This window comes from Enoplosus armatus, chromosome 21, assembly GCF_043641665.1.
Source record: "Enoplosus armatus isolate fEnoArm2 chromosome 21, fEnoArm2.hap1, whole genome shotgun sequence".
Taxonomy (NCBI): domain Eukaryota; kingdom Metazoa; phylum Chordata; class Actinopteri; order Centrarchiformes; family Enoplosidae; genus Enoplosus; species Enoplosus armatus.
The window spans coordinates 17,974,181-17,993,340 of record NC_092200.1 but is presented as its reverse complement, the minus strand read 5'-3'; the positions used below and the strand labels follow the sequence as shown (position 1 = coordinate 17,993,340).

Sequence of the window (19,160 nt, the reverse complement as noted above, 5' to 3'; positions counted from 1 at the left end):
GATTGGCTGTCGTGGCTGTCGATCATTTAACGATTTTTTTTTTTGTTGTTTGTTTTTTTTTTTTTTTTTTTTTTTGCAATCTGAGCCTGTCCTGCAGATAGTGGGATCTCTGGTGCTCTTCTCCGTTAAGACTCACGGATTTACTTTCCTCCCGGTCCTGGTGTTCACGCTGGAGGGGGGGGGGGGGGGGGCGGCGAAACAACCGCTGCTTGAGAGGAGGTTTTTCTTTTTTTCCCCCCACAGCAGGCTCTGTGCTGCTCTGTAGCTGAGGATATTCATCTGGGTTCACCAAGAAACCGAGAAAAAATGACACATTTTAACAAGGGGCCAGCCTACGGACTGTCTGCTGAAGTGAGAAGCAAAGTAAGTGTCCCAGTCCTTGTCTTTACCTTTTTGTGTCTCAGAGAGGGAGAGAGAGAGAGAGATAAAAAAAAAAAAGCATCTTTCAGACACTTTTTAAAAAGTTAACAAAGGCTTCGCTAACGCATTTGTATCCGCGGTGCCGTCTTCACGGACAGACCAGCATTGGAAAACCTCTCGTTCTTTCTCCCATTCACGAACACTGGCCTATTCACACAAAGTGCCAGTTTCGTTCATGTCCACTTGCTTAACTTACCCCCCCCAAAAAAAACAAAAATTTCCCGAAAAAAAAGTTCCCCGAATTTTGGGAGCCTCTCGCCGTTTCGGCGTAGCTATAAAAAACCAAAAGAACGGGAACGCGCCGCATTCGGTAAAACTCCCTTTTAAATTTGACCTTTTTTAACGTTATGTCAGCCGAGGAATGTGAGCCAAGTGGAGCCTAACGGTTGAGATTTTAGCTAAGGTCAACCTGGAGGGTGTGGGGGGGGGGTTGGACGTAGCCCCTAAAACGAATTAAAACCCAGCTCCTAAACTGTGTGTGTGTGTGTTTGTGTGTGTACGTCCGCCACCGAGCAGTGAGCGGGGTGAACATCCAGACATTAGGTCGACACCACTTCTTCTCCCTCAGTGATGGGAAGCTAACTTTCCTTCCGTCCCTCTTTGTTTATCGGTTGCGTCACAGGGGCGCTTTTAAAATGGAGCCGTGGGGCTAACGTGAACTTTTTTCTTTTTTTTTTGTACGACGTTGTGGGCTGTGTGATGCTGTTTGCGTTATAAAGAATCTTGAATATAATGGGGGGGGGGGTTATTAGTGTAGGGCGGAGCTGGGGCTGGCTAGCTGGCCCCTAGCATATATATATATATATATATATATATATATATATATATATATATATATATATATATATATATATATGTATATATGTACGATACCTAGCCTGTTGATACGCTCACTGTGCCTTGTCTTGTGTTTGAATGTCATGCACTGTTTTGGAATCAGATTGCCACGTAGTAGTGTCATTATAGGTGTGTTCCATTATTACAGTAATAATTAAGGCCTATAGTATATAATCCTTACAGCAGAGCAACAGGGAGGCCGCACTTCAAAAAAGGTGTCTCAGCTTTATTCGTTAAAATAAAGAAACATAGGTGAAAGGTGGTATTGTGGTCCGGTGCTGACTTGCGGGGGTTGTGGGAAATGTCGACCATTTGGATGACGTCACAAGAAGCAGCAAGTTCACATCCTCCCGAGTGCATCGTCATACATTGACACAAGTGCGTGTTCATCACATTACGGTGATACAGGTCTGCAAATCACATGTTGGCTACTTTACATCACTGCTCGCCATTTTTAAATGCGTGCTTTTAGTTTTTAGTTTTTTGGGACTGTTTTGCCATCACTTCAGCAGCACCTTTTAGTACGAAATGTGGTGACTTAAAAGCCCCCCCCCACCCAAGTCCCTAGGAACAGAGCTGGGCTGGGAATTGGCATAGTGGACTTTCGCGTTCATCACACGACACACACTGAGCCAAAAAGCATTTTCCCCCCCTACGCAATCATTGGAAAAAGGAGCTGTCTGTTAAAAACATTTCTGAGCGTCACATTCACCCCCCCCCCTCCCCCCCGAAATGACTCTTGTTATTATTAGAATTTGAGCCATTCGGGGTTCAGTAACGTTTGGAAAGTCTTATGATTAAATGATTTTATCCCGTTCGTGTGTGTGTGGGGAGCCAACAGGAAGCCGGGCAGGCCTGACCAGCAGAAGTCTCCGACGGGCACGCTCTCGACCGCCTTGGCTGGAGAAGGGCTCGCGTGTGCATGGCCAAAAAACACGGAAGCACCGAGGAAGCCCGCGGAGGCTGTTCTGGCGAATGTGCCCAGTGAGCAACTTTCATAGGAATGAATAGGGCGTCATCTTTGGCTGCAGTGTCCAGTTCTCCTTAATATGGTTGCCCCCCCCCCCCCCCACTCCTCTGAGTCGCTTGTTTGTGATTATCCCACTTAAACTATAAGTTCTGCAGAGTGAATGTGGAAACCAAGAAAGTCTAGACTGAGCAGAGACATACTGGTAAGACTGAGCCAGGGACTTTGGGGTTGTGTTTAACAGGGAACTGCATGTCACTGCCTTAAAATTGAAAGTCAAATTGAATCGTGGGTTTGGAAAATCGTGAGTAGTTGGTAACCTACTGTCCTGAAAGCCTTTGCTAATCGTTGAAGTCACTGTTCAAAGTATCACGTATAGTATATGTTGTGGTTCGTAAGATTAGTACCACTTTAAGTTGAAGTGCTTGTATTTTATATTTTTCCCTGACCTCTTACCAATGTTGGCCTAAAACGCGAAGTTCAAAGTTCATTCGTTGAGAAAACAATCCAAAGAAAATCTACAATGTCATGAAGATTGGGTAAACCTCTGCTGATAAAGTTCATGTGACGTGATCAAAAGCTCCAGGGTAGCTACTGAACGGACCATTTAGATTGTTTTCTCAACGGCTGTTTCAGAGGCCAAGGGTGAACCTTGAACCCCATTTAGTGTGTTGATGGGATTTGCAACACAAGGTTGATAATGGACTTGTCCGTAATGCCAGGGCACTGTGATACCTTGGGGCTGGTTGGAAGGTTGTGATGAGTCACGAGGCTGTGTGGTAGGTCTGAAGTGTGAAAGCTGCGGTTGAAGGTCCGTCTGAGAACAGTCCAGGTGGTTCCGGGTCCACGTCAGTGTGTTCGATGCTGTCCCCTGCCGTCTGTTCCGCATTGCTAGAAGCAAAGTGGTGTCATTGTTGAATTTTGTCATTGGCCCATGTCCATTAGGGTCCTCAAGGACATCCTCAAAAACATCTGCATGCAGCCCAAAATGTTTACAGTGGACTGTGTGCAAGGACCGTACTCGGACTGCACATTTTGTGAACGCATCCACGCAGTCAATGTAGTATAAATAGAACCATGTCTGCACTGTACAGTATGTATATCAGAACTTTAAGAGACTACAAAGAATTTAATGTTCAACAATACAAAACACCACGGCATGCTTTGATACTGAAGTAAAAATGGCAGAAAGACATTCAGAAACACTGGAAAGGTCCCTCAAAAAACACAAGTATCAGTATTCACTCTCTCCATTTTTATCCTTTGTTATCCTTCCATATGAAGTATCACAGACAGCTTGGAGCTGGATACACTCGCCTGACAGAATTCTGGATTTTGACATTCAAATTCCTTCCTTTTTCCATTTGGAGGCAACTGTGTTCTAAATCTGTCTGCAGCCCTTACACTTTACAGTCACATAGTTCATGGCAGTAAAAACCCTCCTCTGTCAGAGACTGCACATAAACAAAGGAAGGAGGACAGGCAGGGGCCCATCTGGGTTCCATTGCTTCTAGTGTGATCAGTAGTCCATGCTCTTCTCCGAGCTGCATACATCACATTCCTGAAATTCCTCTGATGAGGACCCCATCCACAGGGCCTTCAGCCCGTTGCATTTCACTTTTCCCTCCGCTCAGTTGGCATCACAGTGTTTTTCTAGCTTGGGGAGTAGACATACATTTCAGGTACAAGCCAGTTGTGGCTCTCTTATCTCTAAAATATGTTTTGTGGGGGGAAAAAAAAAAAAACCTGTTAAATAGAGCGCTGCAGGAATGAGGCCTAAAACCCGGAAATGAGTCAGTATTTTTACACTTCAGGTTCCCTCGTCTCGAAGGCAATGGGTTTTTTTTAGTTGAACGCTCCCAAGCTTGTAAACCTGATTTTTAGTTTGTGAATGGTAAATGTACAGTATTTGTGAACAAGTTGTGTTGTTGGCCAGGTGAAAAAAAAAAGAAAAAAAGAATCCCTTAGTGGTGGATTGGTGGGCTTTGGAACATAGTGCCATGTAAAGGTCCTCTCAGCTTAAGCTAAGGACCTCTGTCACACAATGAGGTACCAGGGTTTCCCCCAGAAAAGCTGTTAGGCCCGGTGGCAAGTATATTTTTTGACGGGGGCCGGTGGCCCAGCACGGGGGAGATTTGAAAGTAATGTATAAGTAAGTCATTTCTGATGTTTGACTGTTACCTCCAAGATGATTAGAAACTGGCCTAAAGGAGCATTTGTAAAGGACACATTTTTATTCTATCTAACTTACAGTTTGTATCTCTAAATGTTGTGTCGTTCGTAAACCTTAAATTTAACCATCTTTTTTTTCCCACACTTGACTCGTGATAAACAACAAGAGAGCTCTCTCTCCCATGAACCTCTCAGCCCACGTCTTTTCACCGGGGTCGTGAACTCCGTGGTGACTGACTCATCAGGTTCTGCCGGCTCATCTCTTCGGCCCTGTTCACACCTGGCGTCAAGCTTGGCTAGTAGCAGACCTCACAGCCAAGGAGTCGTACCTCGCTGTCATGTTACAGCCTTGTTATATTTGTCTTGTGTGGAAGTTGGGAATTCCAGTATCGTGGCGACACTAATTATCACCGTTGTGATACATTCTGATGGGCATAGCATTTTATAGCCTGAACAATCAAACAATTGTTCATTGTTCAGTCAAAGCAAATATTGACTAGTTGCAGCCCTAAATCTTTTCTTCTTCTCTCCTGGAAGTTAGACTCCCAGTTGATGTCATGGCCCATCTCACCGCAGTATGTTCTATGTTGCATGTTTGTGAAGCTCAGAGACGGTTATACTGTATATTAGTGAATAGCAACCTCTATATACTATTTTCCAAATGCGTGTAATTTTGGGCTGTCATCAGGAAATGCTTTTGGGTACGTAGGTGAAATGGGGGGGGTTGTCTGGTTTTCGCTTCCAGCGCGCTCAAATCGTAACCTTCCAGATTATTCCCTCAGAAGCTCAGTTTAATGGATCCGTCAAGAGAATTGGATCCCTTTTTCTTTTTTTTCCCCAATGCTTGACTTTTGAAAAAGGAAAATGTTTGAAAAAGGTTCTTGCTTGAAATTGAGGTATATTTTTTCTAATAATGCATTTGTGAATCTGTGTGCAAGAGAGGCACACTACCAGACAAACTGAGAGTATGTAACTGCTGGTCTGTCCTCAGGACAGCAGATGGGTTCTGACTATAAACTGAAGTGGACACTTTGTCCTGCTGTAAATGAGCAGCCGATGAGAAGACCAGTACCACCAGTGACCCCAGAGTCATTAGAGTTTGAGTAAACGGTAAAACAGTGAACAGATAATGGTGACTCTCGCCAGTATTCTGCTATTTTCATAGTGACATGATCAATGAGGAGCATAGTCCTTATTCATGTTACAAAACCTATTGATTTTGGTCACCCAATAACCTTTCCCATAGCGCTGCTGTGTAAACTTGCTATCCATTGGGTGAACTACAGTAGTTTGACTTTAGACGTGATTGGAGAACACGTCGAACTAAGTGTTTGGGCCTGTCCTGAATGGGTTTACAGAGCTTTATCGTGAGTTTCAGCTGCAACTTTACTGTTTTGGTTCACCATCACTGCTCTCATAGCATCGCTTTTGGCTTAAAAACCCACTGTGCACTACCTGCTCGGCACCAAACAGCAGACAAGACACAGTTAGAGACTAAGCTGGTGAACATGGGGGGGCGTTTAACCCTTAGGAGTTGATAGGAACCAAAAAAAAACGGAGCTAAAAGAGTAAAGTGATTTTATTGGACTTACATTGATCAGGTGGACGCAAACAGCACCCCAAATGAATGATAATGTTGCTCCGTAACAGGACTAGCCAGATTTATTTGATTCACTTGTGGGATTATAGTATTATAATTAGACATATAATGTGACAGGTCCAGCTGGTGAATATTTAACTTTAAAACTACATCCTGGCTCTTGTCCTCTCAGACGTGCAGGACTGCAGCTGAGAGTGACTGACCGAGGTGTTTGCTCCCCATGTGTGTTCAGTTCTGTTTATACCTAACCTAACGTGAGGCCATTTGTGTCATGTTTGGAGCATACATACAGCGAGTGAGCCTGATCAGTCAGAGCTGAGTCTAAAGATCCTGAACCAGATCCTAAACCCATTCTTTAACTGGCAGAACCAAGATATGACAACTTTTCAAATAACATGGTGTACCATTAAGCTGTTGTTGATTCATGATATAGTTGTGTTTGGTTTGAAAAAGAAATAGAAGACATTGGGGACAAAAAATAATAACAGAAAATAATTGACACATACTTACCAGTATACAATACTCACACCGATCTGTACCTGACGTGGCCATTTTTGTAATAACTTTATCAATCACCTGTAGACAGGTTTAAAACCTATGTGATGTCCCATGCATTAAACAGGGGAGTTGAAAAATGAGAAATAAGAAATTAGCAGCCCAGTTACTGAATCTCCACTCATATTAGATCTACGAGGCCTCATTTAAAAGCTTGTTCCGACTCTCACAAGGAAACCTGTATGATTATTACTTCTGCATTCCAAAACCGGAAACCGGCTAAGCCTGGCCGGGCATACTGCAAAATAAATGGGTTTGACAGTTTCATACTGCATACTGACATGAAAACCAGTATGTAGTATATACTGCATACTTCCCTTACAGTAACACCACATGAATTTCACGTGTGCAAAAACATGTGATCACATGTACATCTACATGTGAAATAAGTGGAACGCATGTGCTTTGCACATGTAAAACATACTTTGCACATGGGAAACGTGGTTTTGGAACATTTTTGTGGTTTTAATGTGTGAAGCCCATGTAAATTCCCATGTGAAACCTATGGGATTACTTGTGAAACCATGTGCTCCACATGTTAGCACATATTACAACATGTGGTACCATGATTTCCACATGTGCTCCATATGTGGATACATGTGTTGACATGTTGCAACATGGTTTCACATGGGAATTTACATGGGTTTCACACGTTACACCACAAAAATGTTCCTAAACCACATGTTTCCCATGTGCAAAGTATGTTTTCACATATTTCACATGTGATTTTAACATGTTTTCACATGTACATGTTGCAACATGTGGTCATATTTTTCATGTGAATACATGTGGAAAACGTGAAATTCACATGTTTTTTTCTGTATTTGTCGGCGGTTCTAAATACAGCCAAACACTCCACCAATGATCCAATCAACTACAGAAAAATGCCTTTAAAAACAACCAAAGCCTTGGACTTTATTAACATAAAGACATACAAACAACCAAGATACTAAAATCAAGACTGCCATAAAGCCCAAAGTCAAAACACAACAAAATCCCAGGCTGAGAGGCAGCAAAACCAGGCTTCATTCCCAGGCCAGGTGCACCTCATTGAGCAATCAAACATGCAGCACACCTGGGCAGTGCTGAGAGAGGGCAGAAAAGGGAGAACACCGGGAACGCCATCAAAACTCACTGGTGAAAGAGTGTCTCCCAGCTGGTTTCACAGATCTGTCCGAGTGGTCGAAAGATCCCAGGCTTAGCTTTGCTATTATGCTCATTTGAGTTTGAGTTATACAATAATTTCATTCAGTTCAGTTCAGTTTTATTTATAGCGCCAAATCGTAACAGATTTCACAACAAAGACTTACTAATTCTGAGCCTAAAAAGCCAGCCACCCTTACACCCAGAGGCAACTTTTGTCTCTCCTTACTGACAAAAAGTAGCCTTTATTAGTGTTTTAGTTACAGTAAGTAGTAACTCCAGAAGGCAGAAGGGAGAACAAAGCTGAGCGGTTTGAAGCTGTTGCTTGTTTCTGTTCCACGTTTCTTTTTTTTTTAAATATGAAAAGCCACTTATCGTAGCAGAGAATTAGTCAGGTTTTTGCAACTAATGAGCTTAGATGTTTAGCTAAAGTCATGCCCGTGTCCGTTAGTCTCAAAAACAGCTTATTATTCGGATCCTGTGTGAACCAGTCAGGGTTGGGGTCACACTTTGGAGAAAGGTCTGGTTCGACCCATTGTCAGTCTGGCATTGGCCATTAAAATGGTTAAATCCCAGCAAAAGAATACTCCACATGAAATCATAAAATAGTAAAAGACGTATGTAGACTATGTGATTTTACAACCTCTACTGTTAAAAAAGACGAACATAACCTGGTCCTCGGTGTCCTAGAGGTGAAGCCTGCCTATGCTTCAGCACTGGAGGACCTCACTGGACCCGTTAACAGCACCGACTTTGCAAACAGACTGAAACAGTCGCCAGACTTGTCCCAGCAGCCTGCTTCCGGTGAGCCAGACTAGGTTCTTAGTAACAAAGATCTGACGCAGGGCCTGAGGCAGGCCAGGTCCGAATTATATTCCCTCTAATCAGGTCTGGCAGGGTCTCGTTGTTATGGGTCTTTGGTCTGTGTGTCAATATGTGTAAGTACCTTCTCACCTCCCTGTCAGGTGGTTTGTCGCTTGTGGTCTCTCCATCATCTATCAGTAAATTGGATGGGTATCTGCTGCTGTAACAGCCTGTAAAATAAAATGAATAAATAAATACTAAACAACCGTTTGTTCAGACCTAGTCTTACTCCTCCTCTTATCACTGACGGTCATAGTGAGTGTGTACCAGCTGGGTGTCTGATGAAGGATGGAACAGGACTCGTGTCACTTTAAAGGACTTCTGGGGGTTGAAGAACTCAAAATTTTACTGCTGACTGGCAAAATGGCCGAGGGCGGATTGAACTTATTCGTCCTCATTGGTATTTATAGATTTAATGCGGACTTAACGCGAGGTCTCATCTTTCAGATTGCTCAGAAATATGACCCACAAAAGGAGGAGGAGCTCCGCTTCTGGATCGAGGAGGTAACCGGGATGTCTATTGGAGAGAACTTCCAAAAAGGCTTGAAGGACGGAGTCATCCTCTGCGAGTGAGTCGTGTTGCAGGCACAACTTCTGTGACGGCAGGACTTGTACCAGAATGTATCCCCCCCCCCCTCCACGGTTGATAGATCACATTGTCTTCTCATTCCTCTCCTAGGCTCATTAACAAGCTGCAGCCCCGTTCAGTGAAGAAAATCAACCTTTCACAGCTGAACTGGCACAAGGTAAGGCCTGTTCTGACCAGGTCCCATATTATGCCGGGGCGTTTCACATTGCCTGCTAATAACACAACAACAAAAAAAAAAAAAAAAGTCATTTTAAAGAAAGCCTGTCAGAAGTCAGCACCACAAAGAGGACATTCAGCTCCTTTTTAAGACCAGTCACAGCATGCCACGCTTTGACGAGAAGTGGACTCATTCATGAAGCTTTCGCCGCTTTTCATTAACGGCTTTATTTCTGCTGTTATTGCTTCCTCCTGCTTTTGTGGGAGTCCCTGTCCCAACCCCCATCACTCCTCTTTTTCTTTTTTTTTTTCCCATTGCTCTCTGCAGCTGGAAAACCTTGGGAATTTCATCAAAGCCATCCTGGCCTATGGCCTAAAGCCCAATGACATCTTTGAGGCCAATGACCTGTTTGAAAATGGGAACATGACTCAAGTCCAGACCACACTGCTCGCACTGGCCAGCATGGTGAGTGAACACACAGTGCAGAGCATTGTTATAGGAAACACATCTAATGTCTCGTCGGTCCCTTTGATCAGCATGTCCTCTCTGTTAGGCAAAGACCAAAGGTATGGACACAAAGATCGACATCGGGGTGAAATATGCAGACAAACAGGCTCGACACTTTGATGATGAGAAGATCAAGGCCGGTCAGTGTGTCATTGGACTGCAGGTAACTATGGCTGATTAAGTGGTTCTGAAGGTCAGCACATGAACTGATATCTTCAGGCTGACATCACTGAGCGTTTATGTTTGGTTTTTAGCTTTCAGTATAACCACTTTAGCACAAGTTTCATTTCTCCTGCCGTGAAACTAATCATGGGACTCTGAAACTCTCAGAAACAGGGATACATCAGGCGTTTTCGGACCGGAGTTCTGAACTAGGAACGGTCTTAGCTCTTAGAACGTTGTTTTTGAGGGACTTTTTTTACCTCCTACTTCAGAGTATGGGTGTACGTTGATTGGTTGAACACGATTGTAACGGTAGCCTGAAAGGTCCCATATTCTGCTCATTTCCAGCTCTATATGTTTATTCTGGGACTCCACTAGAGCAGCTTTGCATGATTCACAGTTGAAAAAAAAGTCCTTATGTATCTCCTCCTGGCCCTTTCTGCAGCTCCCCTATTTATACAGCACCTAGAGCTGCTTTATAATCAAACAAGACATGGACATCTCACTTTCTACAATATGGGACCTTTTTAAAATGTACCAAAACACAGACAAATGGACAGACTTTACCAGGCTTAATTCAGCGTATGTGCGATGGGGGAAATGGCTTGTCAAAGCAAAATCTTGAGTGTGACGTTGCTATACTGACTGCCAGCCGGCATATGTCACTTCAGCATTCCTATTGGCTGTGTGAATGAAAATAGAAAAAAAGCCCTTGAAGTTGGGGAGTTCTCTGGGGAGTTTGGTCCGAAAACGCCTTTTACTGTCTTTTGAAATAAAGAAATAGTTCCTCCAGATCTGATACAATGAAACTGATTGTTTAAATAACCTTCATTTCCTCAGATGGGGACAAACAAGTGTGCGAGTCAGGCTGGAATGACTGCTTATGGTACCCGACGACATCTGTATGACCCAAAGACTCAGACTGACAAGCCCTACGACCAGACCACCATCAGCCTGCAAATGGGAACCAACAAAGGAGCCAGCCAAGTAAAAAAAACCCACTCCTTTTAATACTGGTCTTATTGGATTTTTTAAATTTCATTTCAATATGACTAACAAATATTTTCACTTAATAATTACATGAATGAATATAGCTAGAGTTTTTCAGTGACAGCAATAACTTATGTGTTTTAACAGGCCAGGTTAGCACATCCACAGCCTAACTGTGCCCCTATGTGTTACCAGCCGAGCCTTCCCCCTTGGCCTCGTGGGTGACCTGTGTATGCGATGTAGTCTAGCAGGTTTGTTGTGGGAAGCGAGTCTCTCCTGGTGTGCGAGAGCGTGCAACCACAGAAAAGTGCATGTGCTGTTAGGTAGTTACTTCAGCCGCAAAGTTCGCTGCCACTGGCGAAAAAAATCGAAAAAAAAAGTCTTGATTTCATGCAATGTTACGACAGTGTCTTCAGAGTTGATTACCAGCTACCGGCCAGGCTTAAAGTACATTAAAATAGCTTAAAACCCGAGGTATAGTACAAAGCTGATTTCACCTGGTGAAGCAGCTCTATTCTTTAAAAGGTCAGTTCACCCAAAGTATACAGAAAAGACATTCTCAACTACATCCAGTGGTATCATTTAGGCGAATGGAATGGAGTTAACAGCACTGAAAAAGTACATATAGGAATGCGTCAAGCTCATCTCTTCCCAGAAACAGTGTCGCTGTTACACATGAATACTGCGGTTCTGCGGATTATCTAGTGTTGCCCGGCATTCAGACCAGAGCAGGGAGCTGTGTTGGCGGAGGCGTGTTGTTTCAGACACCGGCGAGACATGAAATAGGATCCAGGAAGTCCAAGTCGGAGTAACCGATCCGTGAATGTGAAGGCCTGTAAGATCCCGAAAACACTAAACACAGAGGTTTATAATGCTCTCAGAGGAATTTGCAACCCTGCAAAGTTATTACGGCAACAATTATTTGAACTTTTGTTGAGAGCAGAAGTACTCTAGTTCAGTTAAATAATCTTACAATGTAATCACTAACCTTGATTGATGTGAATGCCGGTCCAATTAGAACAGATATATTAATGGTCATGTTGTAAAGTTTCTCCCGCATGGTGGTTTTCCCACAGGCGGGCATGTCAGCCCCTGGCACCCGCAGGGACATCTATGACCAGAAGGTGGCGCTGCAGCCTCTGGACAACTCCACCATCTCCCTCCAGATGGGCACCAACAAGGTGGCGTCTCAGAGGGGCATGAGCGTGTACGGCCTGGGACGGCAGGTCTACGACCCCAAGTACTGCGCCCCCTCGACGGAGCCAGCCGTCCACGCTAACGGCAGCCAGGGCACCGGCACCAACGGCTCAGAGATCAGCGACAGTGACTATCAGGCCGAGTTCCAGGAGGACGAGTACCACGGAGGTTACCACGACAATTACAGCTCCCATTACAACGACCAGGGCATTGACTATTAGCGGAGACCTCCACCTCCAAGAGCAGTATTATCGAGTGTATTTTATCGACTTCACAACAGAGCAAGTCTTTTGCTATCCTCGCTAGTCTTTTTTTCTCCTCTCGAAGCATGAAATGAAATGTTGCCTCGGGGGGGGCTTTCCTCTTTCCACCTAGACTCTTTTGATCTGAGCGGCAAAGGCTGTACGAAGTTGTAGTAGCGTAGAATAATGAGACGCAGAGATTACAAATGTTTTTAAGCTGAAGAGCATTCTTTTTTTTTTAATACCCACTTTTTAAAAAGACGTCTTAGTGATGGAACACTGAAGTAGTGATCGTTTGGTGTAGCGTCAGTGGAGGCTGCTGCATTCCTGAACTGAAACTGTGCCGAATTGTCCCATGTGTAGTCCCCAACAATAGACTGATTTCTGTGCCCATCTCCACTCTGTGTGTTCTGTCTGTATTCATACACCCAGCCACAGTTTGGTATTCTTTACATTTTTGTACCACATTTAATCACTAGATAGTGTATTTGTTTTTCTCCTTATAATGATGAGCATGATGACTGTTCAGATAGTGCAGATGACCAAACCCAAGCTGACTCTGTTTTACAGCCAGGCTTCCTTGTTCACGTTACATGACGTATATATTTTCATATTGCCCCCCCCCCCCCCCCCCCCCCCCCCCAACCCCCCCCCTTGTATTCCCAAACTGTATTTATTGCAGTGGCCCTCATTGTAAAACAGTCCACTGTTTATATGGTTTCGTTAAAAGACAACGGTATGTTATAAATAAAGCCTTAAAATTCTTCAATTCTGGAAGCCTGTCTGCACACTGTTGTTACCAAACACATCACGTGTCCCGGCCGCATTGGCCGGGAGGTGCTTGCTACATTTTTTTTCCCGCTACAGCTTCAAAGTGTCGACATCTGCGATAAGAACACCTGGAGGCATCTCGTGCCGCATTCCTTGTGCAGTGGAAATGCCGACGCTCTGAAAGGTTGAGGCGTTCCGGTATGTCGACGTATAATGGCTAACACAATGTTAAAGGGTATGTCCGGTGATGTTCTATAATGCTGCTGTAGTCGTCAAATCCCAGCAGTGAAAAGATCCTACTGACAAGCACTGTCTGTGTACACAAAGCCTGATATGTCTCATTCCATTACCTCCGGACATAATAGCAAGTCACAGTGTTGCAGCAGCCAACTCATAAAACACACACAAAAAAATGAGCTAAGTAATAAAGAAAATACAATAAAATAATAATAATAAAGACTAAAGGTAGGACCATAATCTTTGGCTTCAGCATGCATTGAATATACTGTGCACTGTACAGTGATGGCAGCCCGGCAACACGCTGTGCATTAGTAGAGCTCAGTAATGTGCAGCATTGTCCTTGGACGGGAATATGTTTACCCACGGGTGGAGGTCTGGTATGTAACAATCTAGAGTTTCTGTCATAATAGAAAAGGACATTGTGATTGTAACGGTGCTTAAGAATACTTAACACCTGCGTGGACGCCTGCGCACCACTGGTTATCTAGAGAAGCCCAGGAAGTGCTGCGTTTGGAACGACCGTTGAACCTGTGACGTAACGGATGCAACATTATTATTACAATTAATACACGTACAAGACTTGTTGCGTGGAGCACACCGCAGCACGTTTTGACTGGGAATTGAATTGGCCAAAGTCTGTATTTGCGCACAGTAAACTGAGTAATCCAATCGGAAGATTAGTCAAGAGAAAATATCTGCAGCACCTTCGTTTCAGCCGCCCCCCAGACTTCGGACACAGTTCCTCCTCTGCCGCGTCCACTTTGCACGAATTGCGTCTCCTATCTACGAAGCAGAGTGAGCACATTTATGCTCCCTGATTTTTACGACCCCCCACCCACATCCTTATACATATACCTCCACCCTTTAAAGACTTTTAGCCCTACATCTGGTAAGGCTGTGAGGTTGCTGGTTCCAACACTTACAATGTTGTAATAAACATGTCAGCCTCCGGGGAGCCTCAGTGGCCTTGACCTCTCCGTCGTGATATTATCGTACAAATGATATTGACGTAAAAGTACCACATCGCAACGAATTAAGTCGAGCAAATCGTTTCTAATATCTTTAGGATAAGGATTTTGTGCAATGAGCATCAGCAAGTCAGACCAGTCCTGACTTTACGCTAGGAAAGGTCAAGCGGGCCGATTTCAGTCCGGAACGTTCCAATGATGCAGCTGCTGTATCGACATGTTGTCGACATGGCAACTCACCGTGGAAACGCCCTCTGATGCTAGCTGCCGTTCTTGTGCTGGACACAAGGCGCGGGAGAGACGTCACTGGCCTCCATCAGAAGGGATTTCAGAGGCCGCGATGCGTGAGGGCCACAGGAGGGCTACTCCAGTGATTTAGCGTTGCAGGAAGGCAAGCGATGCCGCTTTTCATAGAATTGGCTCATTTTCAGTTTATATTGCAGAATGGATGTCCTACGTTAAACAAATGTTAAGAGCACCGAGTCCTTCTGTGTTAAAACGTATCGTCCCTGAATCGTATCGCAGCCCATGTATCTAGATGTGGTCGTCTTATAAGGCAGAGATGCACAGCCCTAATGAAAGCATCCCTGGGTCCCCCTGAAAGGCGCTTATTATTATTATTATTATTATTATCATTACAATCGGCCAATCAGAGTTTAGCGGGCTTAAGAACGGGCTGCACGTCTTCCAGCAAGCACACGTGAGATGGAGGCAGCTGCACAGGTTGACTGTTAAAATCAGCGCAGTTCTCTGATCGGTACATTTCCCATGATGCGGCTTGGTGGCATCTTTCATTAAACCCCTAACCCGTCAGGCAAATCCCCCACCTCCTCTCAAACTCCGCACCTCTGCTTGCTAACGGGCAGTTGGATCTCAACACGGCAGAGACCTCAAACATATTCATTTATCTTGCTGCCTAATGAAGTACCGACTGTCTGAAGAACCGTTGAGAGTGTGTTTTAGTGATGGGGGGGGGGGGTGGGGGGGGTCCTCTTCGTCCTCCAGGGTCATCCCTCAATGCGATTGAGTTGACCAAACCAAACAGGCTTGTGTCTGTTCTGTGGCTTCAGTCAGGCACCCGGCGATTTCAGAGAGTGGAAGACAAAGAGTGAGCAGCCAATGGGCTTCATGAGAATGTAATGGCATTCATTCAAAGCCTAACCCCCCCCCCCCCCCCCAACCCGTCCACTGCTCTGGAATAATCATTGCTTTGTACAGGACTGCGGAATCCAGGGTGAAAACGCAAGACTCAATTATAGAGAGCGAGTCCAAAAAGGCATGGTAACCACGGCGACCGCAGAGGGCCCTTAAAGGGAAGGCATAAAAAAAAACAAAAAAAAAACACAACCAGTCCTGCAGGCCCGGCTTGTTGCGAGCAGAAACCAACTCGGTGGTACCCTCCCAGGCCTAACACATGTTGCTGGGGGGGGGGGGGGCAGAAACATGTCAGAGGTGTTTTTGTGCCAAATACTTAAATGATAAATGCATCTAAAGTAGCATCACTTTCACGAGCCCAGCGGGCAGCTACGGCAGCGCTCGGCTGCTACGTCTGTGCGGCGTCAGAACACTGGATCCCTGAATCGATGAGGTGTACGTTTGAGGTTTGGAGGAGTGTGTCCGACAGTGTGACACAGCGGATCACTTTTTAGTCTTCCTGAGAGATGCTCTAATCAGTTCCACATTCACAACTCCTAAGAGTGTCCCCGTTTTCAGTCAGGAGCTGTGGAGTCTGTGGAAACACTCTCGGCATGGAAGGCCTGGACTTTATTAGCATGGGAGTTCCAGCTGCCCCCCCCCCACCCCCCTCCTCAGGCTGTAATTCAATGCACCGCTGCAAAGGGAGTGAACGGGAGGAGGTGTGTGCTGCGTTCTGGCAGACATATGGACAACTGGGACAATGAGAGGGGAAAGGCGGACGTATGATTCCTGCGAACTGACGGGGGCCGTTGATTATTCTGAGCGACGGCCCATGCTAGGGGCCCGGAGTTGTGTGTGTGTGTGTGTGTGTGTGTGTGTGTGTGTGTGTGTGGGGGGGGGCTCTGCTGAATGTCTATGTCAAACTCAGTGAAGGGAAGACTTTGACACAAAATGGCCACCGAGCACAGCACAGTAATGGCAGTGTTGCATACAGTTACGCCTTGACATCTACGCGGGCGACTCTGACGAGAAGAATTTAGAGACTGTCCAGAAGTTCAAACATTTTGAACCTCTCGCCGTCCTCCGCGAAGGAGAAAAGGCGGAAACACGGCCAACCTGGACAACGAGAAGCTGCAAACCCAATGAACAAAGTGCAGTTCAATGAATGACCTTGTGATGACCTTGTGTTCTGGAGGGAGAACTCAACATTCGACAAGTTTGCAGTAGAATATCATCCGTAAGAGGAAGCTGCATTTTATAGCTACACGCATTACTAGAATAATGACATCAGATAACAGACACAAAACGAATTTATTCAATGTATCTTATTCCATTTCTTTGTCAAACACTATGACATCGTCGTTCCGTCTGACCTCGTTAGGAAAGCCTCCAATGTAGTAGCTTCAACAGGCGTCCGCCCGCCCTCTCCCCTCTCTCCTTGCAGATCTTTCCGCAGGGAGCGCCCCGACCCCTCCAGCTCTGCTCAGCAGCTTTTGTTCGGAGATGAGCCAGAGTCAGTTTCAGCTGACTGCTCTGATGGAGCTTACGATCTGGTGTGTAATCCCTTGGCTCGGGGACCGATGGGCCCCTCTCTCTCTCAATAGAATTGTGTGTGTGTGTGTGTGTGTGTGTGTGTGTGTGTGTGTGTGAGGCCTCTCATTGACAAAAAGCATTCCTTATCTCCAAACTCTAAACTTAGAGCTGCAGCTACAGTGAGTATAGAAGGACAGAAGTTAAACAGAGGGACAGTCTACAAAACTGAAAGGAAGGGGGAGGGAGGGGGGGGGGGACTTCCCATGATGCACTGAGCTCCTCCTCTCTCTCTCCATCTGTACGTATTCTAATCCCATTAATGCATGTGACTAACTCGACCGTACCTGTACCTGTTTTGGCCTGCCTCTCTTTCCCTCTTTCAGGCCCCCTCCCTACCTCATTGAGGGGTTGGCCTCGCCTGCTGGGAGCCTGTAAAAGCTGGTTGGTCCCAAGATGCACCGAGGTGAAGCCTGCCTATACTTCACCTCTGGAGGAGCTCGCCGGACCCGTTTAAAAAGACCGCCGACGATCAAAACCTCATCAGCTTCATCGCTATCGGACGTGTTGCAGTCGACCAAATCCTCATTCGCCCCCTACCCACTTAATAGAGTTATCTTTGGTATGCTGTTGGGTTTTTTTTTTTAGACGTGAGGCAACTCATGGAGCTATTAATCGAGTATGCATGAGGTCGGGCATGCCTGAATTTTCCACAGTTCGCAGAAATCCACTGACATTCACACGATTTGCTGCAATAACTTGGTGACTCCGACCAGCCTGCACTGGAGTCTCATGATAGAACGATCAAGCGCGTGCACATTATCTTACGTGAGTCAATCAGTTATTATTTCGGTAAAAGCAAGTTTACAGCCTCTAGCTCCCTAACTGCAGATCATTTACATGATTATTAAAGGCATGCTGGGCAGTTTTAGACTTTTCAGTGTGTTGTTATTCCTACACTGTGCGTTCGGGATCATCTCTGTCGTCATGTGGATGTTGAACGGCATTATGGGAATGGACGCCGTGAGAGAGTGAGACACATCCTAGCTGATGCCTGGAGTTTAAGCTCAGCTCATCTGTCGAGCAGCGGAGGCCCGAGGCAGGGCTCGGTGCTGAGTCTGTGATTATAACGACCCCATGTGGATGTCCCGCGGAACTGCTACTTGACTTTTCACTCTTTGACCGGGGATGACAAAATGGAAGCTGTCTTTCCCATGACTAATGAAAAGCTTGCTGACACGCTCTCTGCTCTCACTCTTCTCACTCCTATTTATAATAATAGTCCGCAGACCCACGCAAAGCCACTAACTACAGACCCAGGAGCACTCAGAGCTGCTGAGAGAGTTGGCGACTCATCTTTGCAGCAAGCTATTCCGGTCTCCATCATACGCAGTTACCTTACACCTAGGAGATCAAATAAAACCTGTAAATAATCACTGTACGTGCTCGTATCGGGTAGCTACAGATGCAGTAATACAACAATGCTAGTCGACCCTGTATTCTGCATTTGGCCACATGTTCTCATCATCATCATCATCATCATCATCATCACACCTTCTGTCCTCCCTTGCAACGCATCCGGAAAAGGATCTTTTTGCACGTCTGATCCGTCCATGGCACTCTTCGGAGTACACGTCCAGACATTCGTTGCGTCCAAGAGGGACACCCGATCACGAGGCCGGCGGTGATAAACTTTCCACCTCCGCGAGGAAAATATTTCCCCTGTGGTTGATGGGCCCTGAAGCACTCGGTGACTGGACGAAAATGGTGAAACGCCACATCGTCTCATGCAATTACAAAATGTTCTGGGTCCTGACTCACTTGCCCACCTTCCTCACCGGGCACAGGCACTTTCATGGAACTTTTTTAAAATGTAGATGTAGCAGAATGTAAGGTATGTTTATTCCATGTATGTCTTAGGTTTAGGTTAAGGGTTAGGGTAAAGGTTATGGTTATGTGAAACACACAGTTCACAAAGCACCCAGCAGGCTGTAGTGTTGAAAGGCCAGAACACAAGAAGGGAAAAGGCTGAAGTAGAAATGCTGCCAGGCGCTGCTGATATATATTTCTGTTTACTCAAGTAAACATCATTTAAGGAGGGTTCAGAGAAGG

At 45.4% G+C, this 19,160-nt stretch overlaps 2 protein-coding genes across 4 annotated transcripts in view; both read left to right on the top strand.

Moving 5' to 3' along the window:
• abcd3a (ATP-binding cassette, sub-family D (ALD), member 3a) overlaps positions 1-19,160 on the top strand; it is a 201,023-nt gene that overhangs the window by 140,699 nt on the left and 41,164 nt on the right. The gene's annotated exons all lie outside the window — the stretch shown is intronic.
• Positions 182-13,033, top strand: cnn3a (calponin 3, acidic a). 3 transcript variants are annotated; one of them, XM_070927819.1, is made up of 7 exons: positions 182-363; positions 9,006-9,127; positions 9,238-9,304; positions 9,632-9,736; positions 9,858-9,974; positions 10,814-10,960; positions 12,040-13,033. In XM_070927819.1, the coding sequence occupies exons 1-7, from the start codon at positions 307-309 to the stop codon at positions 12,379-12,381; spliced, it is 957 nt and encodes a 318-aa protein (XP_070783920.1). In that variant the 5' UTR covers positions 182-306; the 3' UTR covers positions 12,382-13,033. The 3 variants fall into 3 exon arrangements, with proteins under 3 accessions (XP_070783920.1, XP_070783919.1, XP_070783921.1); XM_070927818.1 differs by having other exon boundaries at positions 9,632-9,769; XM_070927820.1 differs by lacking the exon at positions 9,632-9,736.

Bases quoted from the DNA above. Each gene is read 5' to 3' on its own strand.
- cnn3a (XM_070927818.1), top strand. From the start codon at position 307: ATGACACATTTTAACAAGGGGCCAGCCTACGGACTGTCTGCTGAAGTG. The intron at 364-9,005 runs GTAAGTGTCCCA...CTCATCTTTCAG, and splicing joins CTGCTGAAGTGAGAAGCAAA to ATTGCTCAGAAATATGACCC. The intron at 9,128-9,237 runs GTGAGTCGTGTT...TTCCTCTCCTAG, and splicing joins GACGGAGTCATCCTCTGCGA to GCTCATTAACAAGCTGCAGC.